The sequence below is a fragment of the Neoarius graeffei genome, chromosome 14, assembly GCF_027579695.1.
Source record: "Neoarius graeffei isolate fNeoGra1 chromosome 14, fNeoGra1.pri, whole genome shotgun sequence".
Lineage (NCBI taxonomy): Eukaryota > Metazoa > Chordata > Actinopteri > Siluriformes > Ariidae > Neoarius > Neoarius graeffei.
In genome coordinates, this window is record NC_083582.1 from 923,882 (window position 1) to 938,377 (window position 14,496).

Sequence of the window (14,496 nt, forward strand, 5' to 3'; positions counted from 1 at the left end):
AAATCAGATGAAGTTTTAGGTCATATTTATACAGAAATATAGAAAATTCTAAAGGGTTCACAAACTTTCAAGCACCACTGTAATATAGGCGAGAGGTCGAGGGCTATGAAATGGAGATTGGTGCCGCCAAACACGTCATGAATGGTGTGGGAAGGACTTTGATATGCTGAGAGCTCATTAGCATAAATGTCAATATATTTGTTTAGCCCAAATGCAGTACTTAAATGTTAATTAAAATTATTATATAAATAAACTGCTGTAGTTTCTGTTCATTAGAACCTGCAATCATTTGCAGAATTTTGCATGAACACACATCTGGCACTACAACTTGATTGACTGCCTCTAAATCATCATACCGTACGTGAATGTGCTTTTTTAAATTTTGTGATAGCTTTACTGTAAAACACACTGAACAGATGATAAAAGTTCTGCAGATTTTTATATTTTATTAAAAAACAGAAGCATTACTTGCTCAGATAAGAAGGTCAGGTCAGTGGATTCCGTTATTTTATAATCATTATGATACAGAAACAGCAAAAAAAAAAAAAAAACACACACACATCATACACCAATCGAAAAGAGGAATAAATATTTTAAACACAGCCACACACTGACTGCAAATTATTATTAGAGCTCTTTAAATTTTTTTTAAATATTCATTAACATACTGATGAATGTATTACAGTTATTAATCATCTCACACTATTGCTGCAAAAAACACCCCCTTTAACTTACCAGAATGTACCATCAAAACATTAGCACCATTCTAATTGTATAAATTCTACATTAAAAATATTTTTGTTACATTTCCCAAAACAACCTCTTAAACCCTCATGTGTCATGAATTAGAAAATTCCGACACAGTTGCCATAACTGTATGTACGTACTGTATTATAATCAGAGTGTAAAATATTCTAAATTTCCATTAACCCACTCTTCTAAATTAATGCACCTTTTCAGAAGAACAAACACAATGTGGGAAGAAATCAGGAAGAAAGAGAGGAAACGTTAAAGGTTCCAGGTAGAACCATTTTTCCTGCAGTGTCAGACATGTCTGAACTACTGAATGGTTCACTGCTGAGAACGATTATTATGAAACACACTTTCCAATCATCTTAGCTAATGGCTAGCACAAGGCTAACAAAAACACACCAAAGTTCTTACACCAGTGCCACACTGACAGCTAAAAATAACTGCATGTGTATTTCCAGAAAGTCACTTTCAGCCACAAAACTGTCCAAGATGTTTAGTGCATGGCAGCTATCTTGAATTTCCATCGTATAATTTTTACAAAATGAATCTACTGGAGTGCTCATTACACCTAATCTCATCACAGAGAACCCTTTTATATTGAGACTCGTTACGGGACATCTGGTTCCACCAAGAATTGTTACATTGCCTTGTTAATCCAGGTCTCGTCACAGTCCCACCATCCAGAGTCTTGTCATTGGAGAGGCTCGTCATGCAGCGTCTCATCACGCAGAGAATTGTTACACATGGTCATCACCACGAGACTCACCACACAAGTGTTTCAGCACACACAATCTGGTCATGCACGGTCCGTGCCTCAGCCTGAATTTTACAGCAGCTTTAGACCGTGATTCAGTATCACACTGAACCCCACCCACAAACGTATGACCCAGGTGTAACACTGAGCATCAGTTCCACCTCATCATCAGGCTACACATACACGATACAGCCAAAAGTATGAGGACATCTGACCATCACACCCATGTGCTGTTCTTCAACATGCTGCCATAAAGTCTGAAGCCCACAGTTGTACAGAACGTCTCTGCTTACTGTAACATTACAGTTTCCCTTAACTGGAACCAAGAGTCCCAAACCTGCTCCAGCATGACGATGCCACCAGCATTGTGGCTGACCCCACACACCCCTCACACAATCTCTTCACCCTCCTGCTGTCTGGAAAAAGGTACCAAAGCATTGGGGCCTTCATAGCCAAACTCTAACAGTTTTTTTCCGCATGCCATCAGACTCCTCAACTCTGACGGACTAGACTGATGCACACGGACTGCTGATCACACCACTCCCACTGCAGAATTTGCACAGTGAAGAACAATACACCAACACTTTTACAAGGTTTACATTTATTTATTTTTAACATATTGCTCCCTCAAAACGCATACTCAACTTTCCGCACATTATCAGTAACAGGTACTGGTTGGGACCGGACTGTCCGTTTATGCTTGTCATTTTTGCACTGTCCTTGTTGTCTGCACTTTATGTTATTAGTAGATTGTTGTCCTGTGATGTTTAGTGTAGCCCCATGGTCCCGGAGAAACATCATTTAGCTTTAACTGTGTACTGTACCAACTGTACCGTATATGGTGCAAATGACCATAAAAAAGCCTTGACAACATGGTGTGTTAAGGTTGGAATGGAAGAACTCGAGTGTCTTGAAGAGAGCCCTGACTGAACACCTTATGATCAATCTACCCTTAGCTCCAAACGCAGAAAGACATCAAGAAGAATTAGTGCACCGGGAACCGACGGAAAAAGACTCTCAGGAAGCTGTTTAAAGCAGGAAAAGCTAGAGGAAATAAAGGAGAGGCTGGGCGCAATGAGTTCATCTCCTCACACTGTCGACAGAGACTGATGGTTTGGTGACACGAGTTCTTGCGGTCACACTCATGAGTCATTCTGAAACCAGAAATTCAGAGGCGGGGATTTCCCCATCTTCAAGCTCCACGCCTTAACAGTCTCACAGAGAGCAGTTTCATCATCAAGATGCTAGAAATAACCCAAGTATATGAAATGTAGAGAAACTGGGCTGATTGTAAACAGACCAGAACCTTTTCAATACATTGTTTGCTCACTCTTAACTATGAAAGACCCAGTAAACCCATATCCTGTCAGGACTGCGATACATCTCGGACTCGAAGCTCAGATTGCTAAAAAAGATAAAAGCTTCACTGCAGACAGTTAATCTGTCAAACATTTATTTGCTCTTGCAGACATCTTGCTTCGTATTTAGCAAAATATAGAACGAGTTTGATATTTTGCTCATGTAACTGCAGTTTTTCTTTTTATTTCAAATTTATTTGTACACAACAAAATATGCAATCATCTTTATACTTTTATTAAACTGAAATCCAGAAAGGACGAGTCGATAAAAGGCAAACTTGGCAGTCTGAGTTCATTTAATCTGAGTCTTCACCAAATAAAACTCCATGTACATCTTTTTATGGAAGTTCCGTGCTAAGGTTAGAACATCTCATGTTCTAGTGTAACTCTTTAAGGGACCGTCTCCCGTGTTTATGATCAAGTGTCACCTCGCTTTACCGAGTGTCTACCTGGTACTGCTAGGGTTAGATCAAGTTAGGATTACAACCATTTTCAGCACAACCATGGGGATGATCTGGAACACCGACTGCACCTCAAACCTCCTCACCTTACATCACGGTCAGATCTCACTCATGCTCCTGTAGCCGAATTGACACAAATCCCCACAGCCATGCCCAAAATCTAGTGGAAAGCCTTCAACACGTATGTGTGTAACGGTGAGGTGTCCACAAACTTTTGACATCACAGTGGTGGCAGGTCTGAGGTTCTGGTGGGTTCCATTTTAGGACCAGTGGAACCAAACTGTTTGGCACTGAAATGGAATTAAAAAAAAAAAAAAGAAAGAGAACATTTGAAGATCTCATACACTTTAAGCAAACACACAAGACAAAAACGTCCACTCCAACTCTGGTGCTGTTGTCCCCTCTGTTATTGGGTCCTGATGTGCTTTAAGTGTTGAAGTTGTGCTCATACTCTGATCTCATCCTCATCCTCGTCCATAAACAGGAAGTCTTGGTCATTGACGTTCATGCTGGATGGGGTAGTACATGTCTTACTCTCATGTGCTTTTTGTTTTCTCTCCTCCTTTAACTCAGGGCTGGATGTGGACACATTCTTGGGTGGGCACAGCACCTTCCAGCCCCGCCTCTGATCTTCCGTGGGGTCCTCTTGGTCCTGCTCAGTCTGGTCCATGACACCGAGGACATCTCCGAGCATGGAGGGCCCGAGATCAATGTGGAAGGACAGCATGGACTCTGCATGTTTCATTCCTGTCCCAGAGGGTGGTGTGAACTTGGGGAGTTCACTGGGCTCTCCAAAACACTGCTCCTCCACCTCTAAGCTCCGCCCACCCACCACTGCTGTTTTTCCATTTGTTTCTGGAAAATTTAAGGAGGTGCTTTTTGGAAGGCTGAGGGTCACATCCTGATCTTCACTCACATAAGGAAGGGAGATTGTGCTGTTAGCTGGTAGGATGTAGCTCACAGCACTGGAGTTCCTCTCGGACTGCGAGCGTTTGCTGCCTCTGAATCTGCGCAGCAGAAAGTCATTCTTACGCACCTGATTGGTTGATTTGTGTGGCACGCTGAGGAACGACGTGTCTCCGAAGGCATCCCCACCATGGCCAACGTGCATGGTGTGGCGGAAATCAGAAAGCGGTGCACTAATCATCTCCACTGTCAGGTCAGTCCGAGAACGGCGCTTTGACCCAGACGAACCCAAGACTAGCTGCTTCAGGATTGGCATGGCAACAACACGACACGCTCCTTCCTTTGTTGTGATCGTCTGCTAATTCAGCCAGAAAGTGTCTTCCTGTTCACGGTGAGCAGTACGGTACTGCGCCAGTCAACTCTTCATTCTACTTTCAGTGCCCAGAACTTTCAGAAAGTGATGCAATGAAATGCCACCGCCCATTTTTAATGAGAGTCGTGATTTTCACAAAAGTAAAAAATCTAAAGCAGATGACTTTATGATGAGGCCTGGCTGCGTTCACATGTAGGGTCCAAAATGTCCAGGAAGTGATGTAGAGACAGTAACCTGAGGAGAGAGACACAAAGAGCGACACATGAAATTATTAGGTACAAATAAAAAAGACAGTAAGACAGAAACAGAGACTCAGACAAAGAAAAAACAAACAGAGACAGGCAAGCAACAAATGAAATAAAAAAAATAGATCAAGAAAAAGGGGAGGAAAAACTGAAAAAGAAAAACTGATTAACAGAGGAAAAACTAAAGAAAAAAACATAAGAAAAACAAAATGAAGGAAATGGAAAAAAAATTTAAAAATAATTAAAGAAAACCCCAAACCCCTGAAGCTCTAGCTGGGAGAGAGTAAACAATTGTTAGGTTAAGGGGTTAAAGGTTCAGTATTCGGGGTTAGAGACCCCACCCCACTTTTCCATATTAACCATTCAGAGGCTCTCTCTTAATGTATGCTCCTGCTTAAATCATGTGACATCCGTGAGCATGGACACAGCCTACGCTGACTCTGTGTGTGTGTGTGTGTGTGTGTGTGTGTCAGTGTGAAACCTTCACACTATAACAAAGGGCCACCAAGGAATGAATAGAACCTTAACAAGTGTACACAATGACTGAGTGACTGCACACACACTCCATTCAGGACAACAGACTGTGTGTGTCTCAGAGAGAGAGAAGGAATAAATTAAGGTTTAATTTGACCCCCCACCCCACACACACACACACACACACACTCTTTCAGAATGGAAAAGTTATGGATCTGGTGTTTTCCCACCTGACTGTATTTAACGAACACTCGAGTGTGAACTATGCGAGACCGGACATGACGTCTAATTGACGAGGTGGTGAGTCCACTGTAGTGAAAAGCCCAAGTTGAGACGTTAGCAAGTGAGACGTTAGTGAGTTACAGTAGCAACACAGCACAAGTCAAGCTGCTTCACATCTCTGTTGAGTCTCTTCCTGTTTCTGAACATTTGTTTTGTCAAAGACGATTTATAATGTTTTTGTTTATTCAGTAGGACACCAGATCCTCTGATTCCCTTGGTATACAACCAACTACAATTCCCACACACCTGCTTATAGACAGCATTACACACACACACACACACACACACACACACACACACACACACCTCCTTTCACCCTCACTTATTACCTGCCTTATTTAAACCCCACCTTCTGTTAGTTTGTGCAGCGTTTATTTATATATTCCATGCCGATGCTCGTTCAGTTATCTATGTTAGATGTTGGAGCCTATCCCCCACCGAGACGCCACCCCCACCGTAGCAAGCAGAGAAAACCTCAGCAGATGTTTCAAGTCGCTGCTGGTTGTTTTACCCCAAGGCGTTGCGACGGTACTCGCACCATCACATTGTTTACGTCACCACTGTTTACAACACATAAATCTGATGGTTCCAACTCCCACCGCAGCCGCAACAAAAGACAGACGGAAATTATTTAAGGTCGATGGGGGGGGAGGGATAACATTTTGACTTCCACTGCAACTGTTTGACTTCCATTCATACGGGACACCATTACAGCATTCTAACAGAAAATAATAACAATAATAATAATAATAATAATACATCTCACGCTTTACAGGAAGTTCAAACATACACACACACACACACACACACACAGACAACGGATTACAATTATAAACAAGGAAAGAAAAAATAAATAAAAAATAAAATAAAAAAAATAAATAAATAAAAAATAAAAAGTAAAAAAGTCCACCAAGTAGGGGTCAGGATGTAATTCCAGTGATGTAGCAGCCACAGTCCCACCAAAAGGCGCACGAAAACAAGTCCCACATCTCCAGCACCGCCGCCGTGACGCCGTCAGCATCGCTCGAACACCACGCCATGGATCCACAAAGTGAGCACAGAAGCTCCGCCACGCAGAGCGCTGGTGTGTCCCAAACCACCTGCACAGCCGCCGCGACACCACTGAGCAACATCGCTCAGAACATCACGCAGAGCGCTGGACAACCACGATGTAAAATGAGCAACGAGCTCACTGCAGTCCATAGCTGGGAGCGCAGGCATCGCCCACGGCGAACCAAGGCCTGGAGGGAACCGACGCCCAAAACTGGGTCCGGAGCTACACCACAACCGGCGGACAAAACACTCAAACAAACATCAAACTACACAAACACACAGAAAAAAAAAAGAAAAAAGAAATAAAATTGTGGCAGCGGGGGCGTGGTCAAGCACCGGTCTGTGACAGGAGGGCGGAGTCAGGGAAGGTAAGTGGCAGAATCACGACACCTGAGAACAATTAACCTGTGTTTGTGTGTGTCTTCCCAGTGACCGCGCCCTATTTAAGGAGGGAGAGTGAGAGCAGAGGAGCTGTTCTCCAGACTAGACGCTGGCTGTGTGTGTGTCTGTGTCTAGCCAATAACATTGTTCACTGAAAAGTGTGGCAATAAAGCTGTTTTGCAAACCTGATCTCTGTCCTGCCGTCCTCAGTGCTCCAACCACACGTAGGGAGGTTTACAGTGGTGCCGAAACCCGGGACGTGGAGCACCAAATCAGCAGCCCCATGGAATCCTCCCCGTTCGCCGATCTGGTCCACGCCCTCGCCACGGCTCAGCAAAGCCAGCACCAGGCACTCGTCACGCTCCGAAAGGAGCAGGAACAGCGCTTCGAAGCCCTGGTGCTGGCCCAGCAGGAAGATCGCGAGGCGTTCCGGCATCTCCTCGCGTCGGCGGGGTCCACCAGCGCTCCGGCCGCGGGCCCGTCTCCCCTCATCGTCACCAAGATGGGCCCGCAGGACGACCCCGAGGCGTTCATCACGTTGTTCGAACAGGTCGCCGAAGCCTCGGGGTGGCCGATGGAGCAGCGCGCGGCGCGCCTCCTCCCCCTGCTCACGGGAGAGGCACAGCTGGCCGCGCTACAGCTCCCCGCCGACCGCCGGCTGGCCTACGCAGACCTCTGCCGGGCCGTCCTCCAGCGCGTGGGGCGCACCCCAGAGCAACAGCGCCAGTGCTTCCGCGCGCTGCGACTGGAGGAAGTTGGCCGGCCGTTCGCGTTCGGCCAGCAGCTCCGGGACGCCTGCTGGCGGTGGCTGAGGGCCAACAATCGCGACGCCGAGGGAATCGTCGACCAGGTGGTACTGGAACAGTTGGTCGCCCGCTTACCAGACGGAACCGCGGAGTGGGTCCAGTGCCACCGCCCGGCGTCGCTGGATCAGGCAGTCGAGCTGGCGGAGGATCATCTGGCGGCTGTCCCGGCGGCAGGACAGCAGATGGCATCGTCTCTTCTCTCCTCTTCTCTCTCTCTCTCCCTCTCCTCCTGTGTCCCGTCCTCGCCCCATTCCCGCCGCACCCGCGGTGCCCTCCCGTTTCTCCCTTCTGTGTCTGTCTCTCCCCCACCTCAGGTGAGTGAGCCCCAGATCACCGGTGCAGAGGGAAAGCCCGGGCCGGTTTGCTGGCGCTGCGGGGAGCCGGGCCACCTTCATCAGCAGTGCACAGCAATGGAAGTGGGCGCGGTGGTTCGGATCCCCGACGCGCCAGAGGCCGCCCTCGATCGGGCCGGAGCGTATTGCATACCGGTGAGTATCCAAGGGGCTACATATCAGGCGTTGGTGGATTCTGGTTGTAATCAGACCTCAATTCGCCAAAGCCTGGTTCAAAACGAGGCATTGGGGGGAGCACAAGGGGTGAAGGTGTTATGTGTGCACGGGGATGTTCACAGCTACCCTTTGGTGTCGGTCCACATTATTTTCAGAGGGGAAAAATTTATAGTGAAGGCGGCGGTTAATCCTCACCTTACCCACTCGTTAATTTTGGGGACTGATTGGCCGGGATTTCGGGGTTTAATGACACGCCTAGTAGAGAGTGGGTCCTGCCATTTGACAGGGGGAGGTCCCGGTGTCGCTTTGGCGGGAGCAGCTGTCACAGAGCCGTCTACGTCATCTCCGCGTCAGAGTGAGGAGCCGCCGGCTCCTCCTCTCTCTATTGGGGAATCCCTCGCGGATTTCCCATTAGAGCAGTCGCGAGACGAGACTCTGCGGCATGCGTTTGACCAAGTGAGAGTAATCGATGGTCAAACGCTCCTGCCGAACACCACCCCGTCCTTCCCCTACTTCGCGATTATGAAGGATAGATTATACCGAGTGACGCAGGACACTCAAACTAAAGAGCGAGTCATGCAGCTTTTAATTCCGAAAAGCCGCCGGGAATTGGTATTCCAGGCGGCTCACTTTAATCCCATGGCTGGACACTTGGGGCAGGATAAAACACTAGCCCGGATAATGGCCCGATTCTATTGGCCGGGGATTCGCGGCGATGTCCGTAGGTGGTGTACGGCATGCCGCGAATGCCAGTTAGTAAACCCAGCGGCCATTCCAAAAGCGCCTTTGCGCCCTCTACCGTTAATCGAGACCCCGTTTGAGAGAATTGGGATGGATCTCGTCGGGCCATTAGATCGGTCAGCACGAGGGTACCGCTTTATATTAGTTCTGGTGGACTATGCAACGCGATACCCGGAAGCCGTGCCTCTGCGCAATATCTCAGAACACAGTATTGCAGAGGCACTCTTCCGCGTCATCTCCCGAGTTGGAATCCCGAAAGAGATTCTGACTGATCAAGGCACTACGTTTATGTCACGAACACTGCGCGAACTGTATGGGTTATTGGGGATTAAGCCGATCCGCACCAGCGTGTATCACCCACAAACGGACGGTTTGGTAGAACGATTCAACCACACCCTCAAAAATATTATTAAAAAATTCGTAAGTGAGGACGCACGTAATTGGGATAAGTGGCTCGAACCCTTGCTGTTCTCAGTGCGAGAGGTCCCCCAGCGCCTCCACGGGGTTCTCCCCGTTCGAATTATTATATGGGCGTAAGCCGCGCGGCATCCTGGACGTGCTGCGGGAAAATTGGGAGGAGGGACCTTCACAAAGTAAGAATGAAATTCAGTACGTTATGGACCTGCGCGCAAAACTCCACACGCTCACCCACCTAACTCAGGAGAATTTGCGGCAGGCCCAGGAACGGCAAGCCCGCCTGTACAACAAGGGTACGCGCCTTAGAGAGTTCACTCCGGGAGATAAGGTACTCGTACTGTTGTCCACGTCGAGCTCCAAATTGATCGCCAAGTGGCAAGGACCCTTTGAGGTCACACGGCGAGTCGGGGATGTCGACTATGAGGTGAGGCGAAGGGACAGGGGTGGGGCGCTACAGATTTACCACCTCAATCTGCTTAAACTCTGGAACGAGGAGGTCCCTGTGGCGTTGGTGTCGGTAGTTCCGGAGAAGGCGGAGCTGGGGCCGGAGGTTCAAAAAGGAACATTGGCATCACGTACCTCTCCGGTCCCCTGTGGAGACCACCTCTCCCCGACCCAACTCACAGAGGTCGCCCAGTTGCAGACCGAGTTTTCGGATGTGTTCTCGCCCCTGCCCGGTCGCACTAACCTCATAGAGCACCACATAGAGACACCCCCGGGGGTGGTAGTGCGTAGCCGCCCTTACAGGCTACCTGAACACAAAAAAAAGGTGGTTCGGGAAGAACTTCAGACCATGCTCGAAATGGGCATCGTCGAGGAGTCCCACAGTGACTGGAGCAGCCCGGTGGTCTTGGTACCCAAGGCCGACGGGTCGGTCCGGTTCTGTGTGGACTATAGAAAAGTCAACGCGGTGTCTAAATTCGACGCGTACCCAATGCCTCGTATTGATGAGCTGCTCGATCGACTCGGCACTGCTCGATTTTATTCGACACTGGATTTGACGAAGGGATATTGGCAGATCCCCTTGACTCCACTATCCCGAGAAAAAACAGCCTTTTCCACACCGTTTGGTTTACACCAATTCGTCACCCTTCCGTTTGGGCTGTTTGGGGCGCCCGCGACGTTTCAGCGGCTGATGGACAGAGTCCTCCGCCCTCACGCCACGTATGCGGCAGCATATTTAGATGACATCATCATCTATAGCAATGACTGGCAGCGGCACCTCGAACATCTGAGGGCCGTCCTTAGGTCGCTGAGGCGAGCGGGGCTCACAGCCAACCCAAAGAAGTGTGCGATTGGGCGGGTGGAAGAATTGCGGCCTGCCCGAGGCCCAAGACCAAAAAGGGGGTGAGACAGTTCCTGGGGCTGGCTGGCTATTATCGTAGGTTTATACCTAATTATTCGGACGTCACCAGCCCGCTGACTGATCTCACTAAAAAGGGGGCACCAGATCCGGTCCAGTGGACGGAGCAGTGCCAGCGGGCTTTCTCAGAGGTAAAGGCTGCACTGTGTGGGGGGCCACTTCTACACTCCCCTGACTTTTCTCTCCCCTTTGTGTTGCAGACCGATGCGTCGGACAGAGGGCTGGGGGCGGTTTTGTCCCAGGAGGTGGAGGGGGAGGACCGCCCTGTCCTGTATATCAGCAGGAAGCTGTCGGTGCGTGAGGGGCGCTACAGCACCATCGAGAAAGAGTGTCTGGCCATCAAGTGGGCGGTTCTCGCCCTCCGGTACTACCTACTGGGGCGCCCTTTCACCCTCTGTTCGGACCACGCGCCCCTCCAGTGGCTCCACCGCATGAAAGATGCCAACGCGCGGATCACCCGTTGGTATCTGGCGCTCCAACCCTTTAGCACCGGTCTGTGACAGGAGGGCGGAGTCAGGGAAGGTAAGTGGCAGAATCACGACACCTGAGAACAATTAACCTGTGTTTGTGTGTGTCTTCCCAGTGACCGCGCCCTATTTAAGGAGGGAGAGTGAGAGCAGAGGAGCTGTTCTCCAGACTAGACGCTGGCTGTGTGTGTGTCTGTGTCTAGCCAATAACATTGTTCACTGAAAAGTTTGGCAATAAAGCCGTTTTGCAAACCTGATCTCTGTCCTGCCGTCCTCAGTGCTCCACCCACACTTAGGGAGGTTTACAAAAATAAAATGAAAAAATGAAAAAGCTCCGGTGAGAAGCGGCAGCCAGAACGCGCACGACGTACTCTCAACCGGAAAACCTGGGTTTTCACTGGGAGTGGGAGCAGGGTATGAATGGGGGGGGGGGGGGAGAGAGAGAGAGAGAGAGAGACACTGACTGTGTGTGAGTGGAAGGAGAGAAATGAAGGCCACACCCACAATCTTCATACAGTCAGTGTCGAAGCAGTGCCAGGATCAGCCACTCTCACACACACACACACTCACACTCGCTCTCTTTATCCTTCTGACTGTCTTTCTGTGTCATGTACACGTACACACACTTTTCTGTGCTCTAACCCCAAATGGGAAATGTGATAATACTGTGTGTGCGCACGTACACACACACACTGGGACACAGAGCTACAAACCACAGTAATGACACATACCATAAGTGTTTGAATGGAAACACCCTGTAACTAACACACACACACTATTGCTATGGTAACCTAAGCACATGATTTGGGACACGGCCTCAGCCAGCTCACTGATCCCACGGACTGAAGGGAGTGTAGTGGGTAGTGTGAGAGTGTAGTGTACAGGGGGACTGTCCTCACTCACTGCTCAGGAGAGCAGTGTGCGATATGAGATCCAGCCCACACACAGAAGTGATTATGGGCTGTGTTCTGAATCCCACGGCTGTAGTCAATCACACCACACAGTAATTTAGGGATAATTATCAACTCAGAATAAATAAGAGAAATATTCTGAGCTGGATCTCCCCCAGTTCCTGCTCTCACTCACCACTGTCTCAGTTCCAGTCCCCTCACTGTTGGCCCTGAGGCTAACACGGCCCAGTTACACCTCTCTCTATAGACACTGCTGGTGTCTGCTGCTGTGTGAGATGGACCACTGCACTCCCTCAGAGCCTCTGCTCCATCTTCTCACTCCTCACTGTCTAACCAACAGCAGGCCTGTGGCTAAGCACGGCTAACATGCGAGCATACTAATGTTAGATAGCTAACAAGTCTGGGGTTGGAGCTTTCAACCAGCTTTTAATTTTGCTGGTGAAAAACCTCACAGGATCTTTAAGGATCCATGAGGATTGTCAAAGACCTCCCAAAGATCCTTAAAGGATCTTAGAAAGAGCTTCATATGCAAAAGCATTTGTAAAGGTTCTCAACGATTTGACAAAGATCTTTGCAAGGATCCTTTAAGATCCTCAAGGATTTAACAAGTATCTTTTAAAGATATTAGAAGGATCCCTCTAAGGATCTTGTTAAAATCTTTGCTAAGATCCTTGAGGATTTGATCAGGATCTTTGTCAAGACCTTCACAAGATCTTTGCAAGGATCCTGCAAGATCCTGTAAAGGTTTAACAAGGATCCTTCAAAGATCTTAAAAGGATCCTTTTCAGGATCTTATGAAGATCTTAACTGGAATCCTCAAGTATTTAATCAGGATCTTGTAAGGATCCTTGTCAAGGTCTTTACAAGATCTCTGTGAGGATCCTTTAAGATCCTTGAGGATCTAATGAGGATCTTTCAATTTTTTTTAGATGATCCTAATTCAACAGAATTGGAAAGGATGGGAATAGATTGAAACTTACATAATTATGAGTCATAAGAATTGGATAAGGACATACCAAAAATCCTGAATAGCTAACATCTTAAAAGGATCTTTGAAATAATCTTTCATGATTTTCAAGGTTTCAAAGATCTTGAAAGGATCTCTTGGTCAATCAATCGACAACTTCTACTGGAAATGTCAGCGTGTGTCTTATGATTGCATCAATAAAGAACTGTTTTGTTTGGAATTGAATGTGGTTTTTGTTTTTTAAGATTCTTGTAGATCTTGACAAGAATTCTAAAGATCCCTGAAGATCTTGGGAAAAAAAGAAAAAAAAAAGTTTGTAGACCCTCGATGATTTTGCCAAGAATTTTAAAAGGTCCGTGAAGATTTTTTGAGGATCTTTGTTGAGCTCCTCAACAGGATCCTCAAAGACTCACACAAAGAACTTTACGGATCCTTGAAAGATTTTCACCAGGGTTGCTCGCATTGCATTTCATTCCTCATCTTCCACATTCCTCAGTGTCTGAAGAGTGGCAGGGCTGTGACTTATCACACATTCAAGTGGTTCATTCTGTGCTCTTGTGGTTAGCCATCAGTTAGTGGATTTCCACCACACACAGTTTCAACTGCAAGCGGAAAGGACTGTCTGCATTCAGGGTCTAAATGACAACCACTGCAGCATGGATAGAGTCTGTGTGGGAGCTGGCCACAACCCTTCAGAAGGGAGGAACGCACCTTCGTCCACCACACTGACCCCAAAACACCCAGCCTGGGCTTAAAAACAAAAACAAAAAAACCCAGCATTGTCCTGCAGGACCTGACACTGCCTCTTTCTGACTCCCTGCAGGAGGACAAACTGACACATGCCTCTCTGAAGACTGCGTTTTTGCTCACACCACCAGGAATACTCCACATTCTTAGAAGCTCTCTTCAGGAAATTCTCAGAAGCACCTTTCCCTTCCAACAGGTATGAAGGGGTGTGGCTTGTCTTTGTCCATGTGATTGGGTGAGTTTCAACTACAGATATGTACAGGTGTGTGAGAGACACACAACAGGAACACCGTTGATGTTTGTGGTATTCGTCTCACCCAGTGGATAGTGATGTCACACACACAGTGTGCTAAACCAGTTTAGCATTTTGATCATGTGTACACACACAATCATCAAAGAGACAGCATCAAGAGCCAAACATGTGTTCTTGTGTTTGGAGCAGAGGGTCTAATAGAAACACTATCACTTGGGAGGTTTTTTTATTTTTAAATAAATAAATAGAGAGACAGCGAGCAGACAGACTCTTTT

The 14,496-nt window shown here is 47.7% G+C and overlaps 1 protein-coding gene across 2 annotated transcripts in view; it reads right to left on the reverse strand.

The window, feature by feature from the left end:
- Nucleotides 1–561: 561 nt before the first annotated feature.
- The window catches only part of LOC132897418 (cdc42 effector protein 4-like), a 16,555-nt gene continuing 2,620 nt past the window's right edge, over nucleotides 562–14,496 (reverse strand). For both annotated transcript variants that reach the window (XM_060938696.1, XM_060938695.1), the window contains exon 2: nucleotides 562–4,839. In XM_060938696.1, coding sequence (XP_060794679.1) covers nucleotides 3,772–4,548 — 777 coding nt within the window. In that variant the 5' untranslated portion in view covers nucleotides 4,549–4,839 and the 3' untranslated portion in view covers nucleotides 562–3,771. The remainder of the gene's footprint in view (nucleotides 4,840–14,496) is intronic.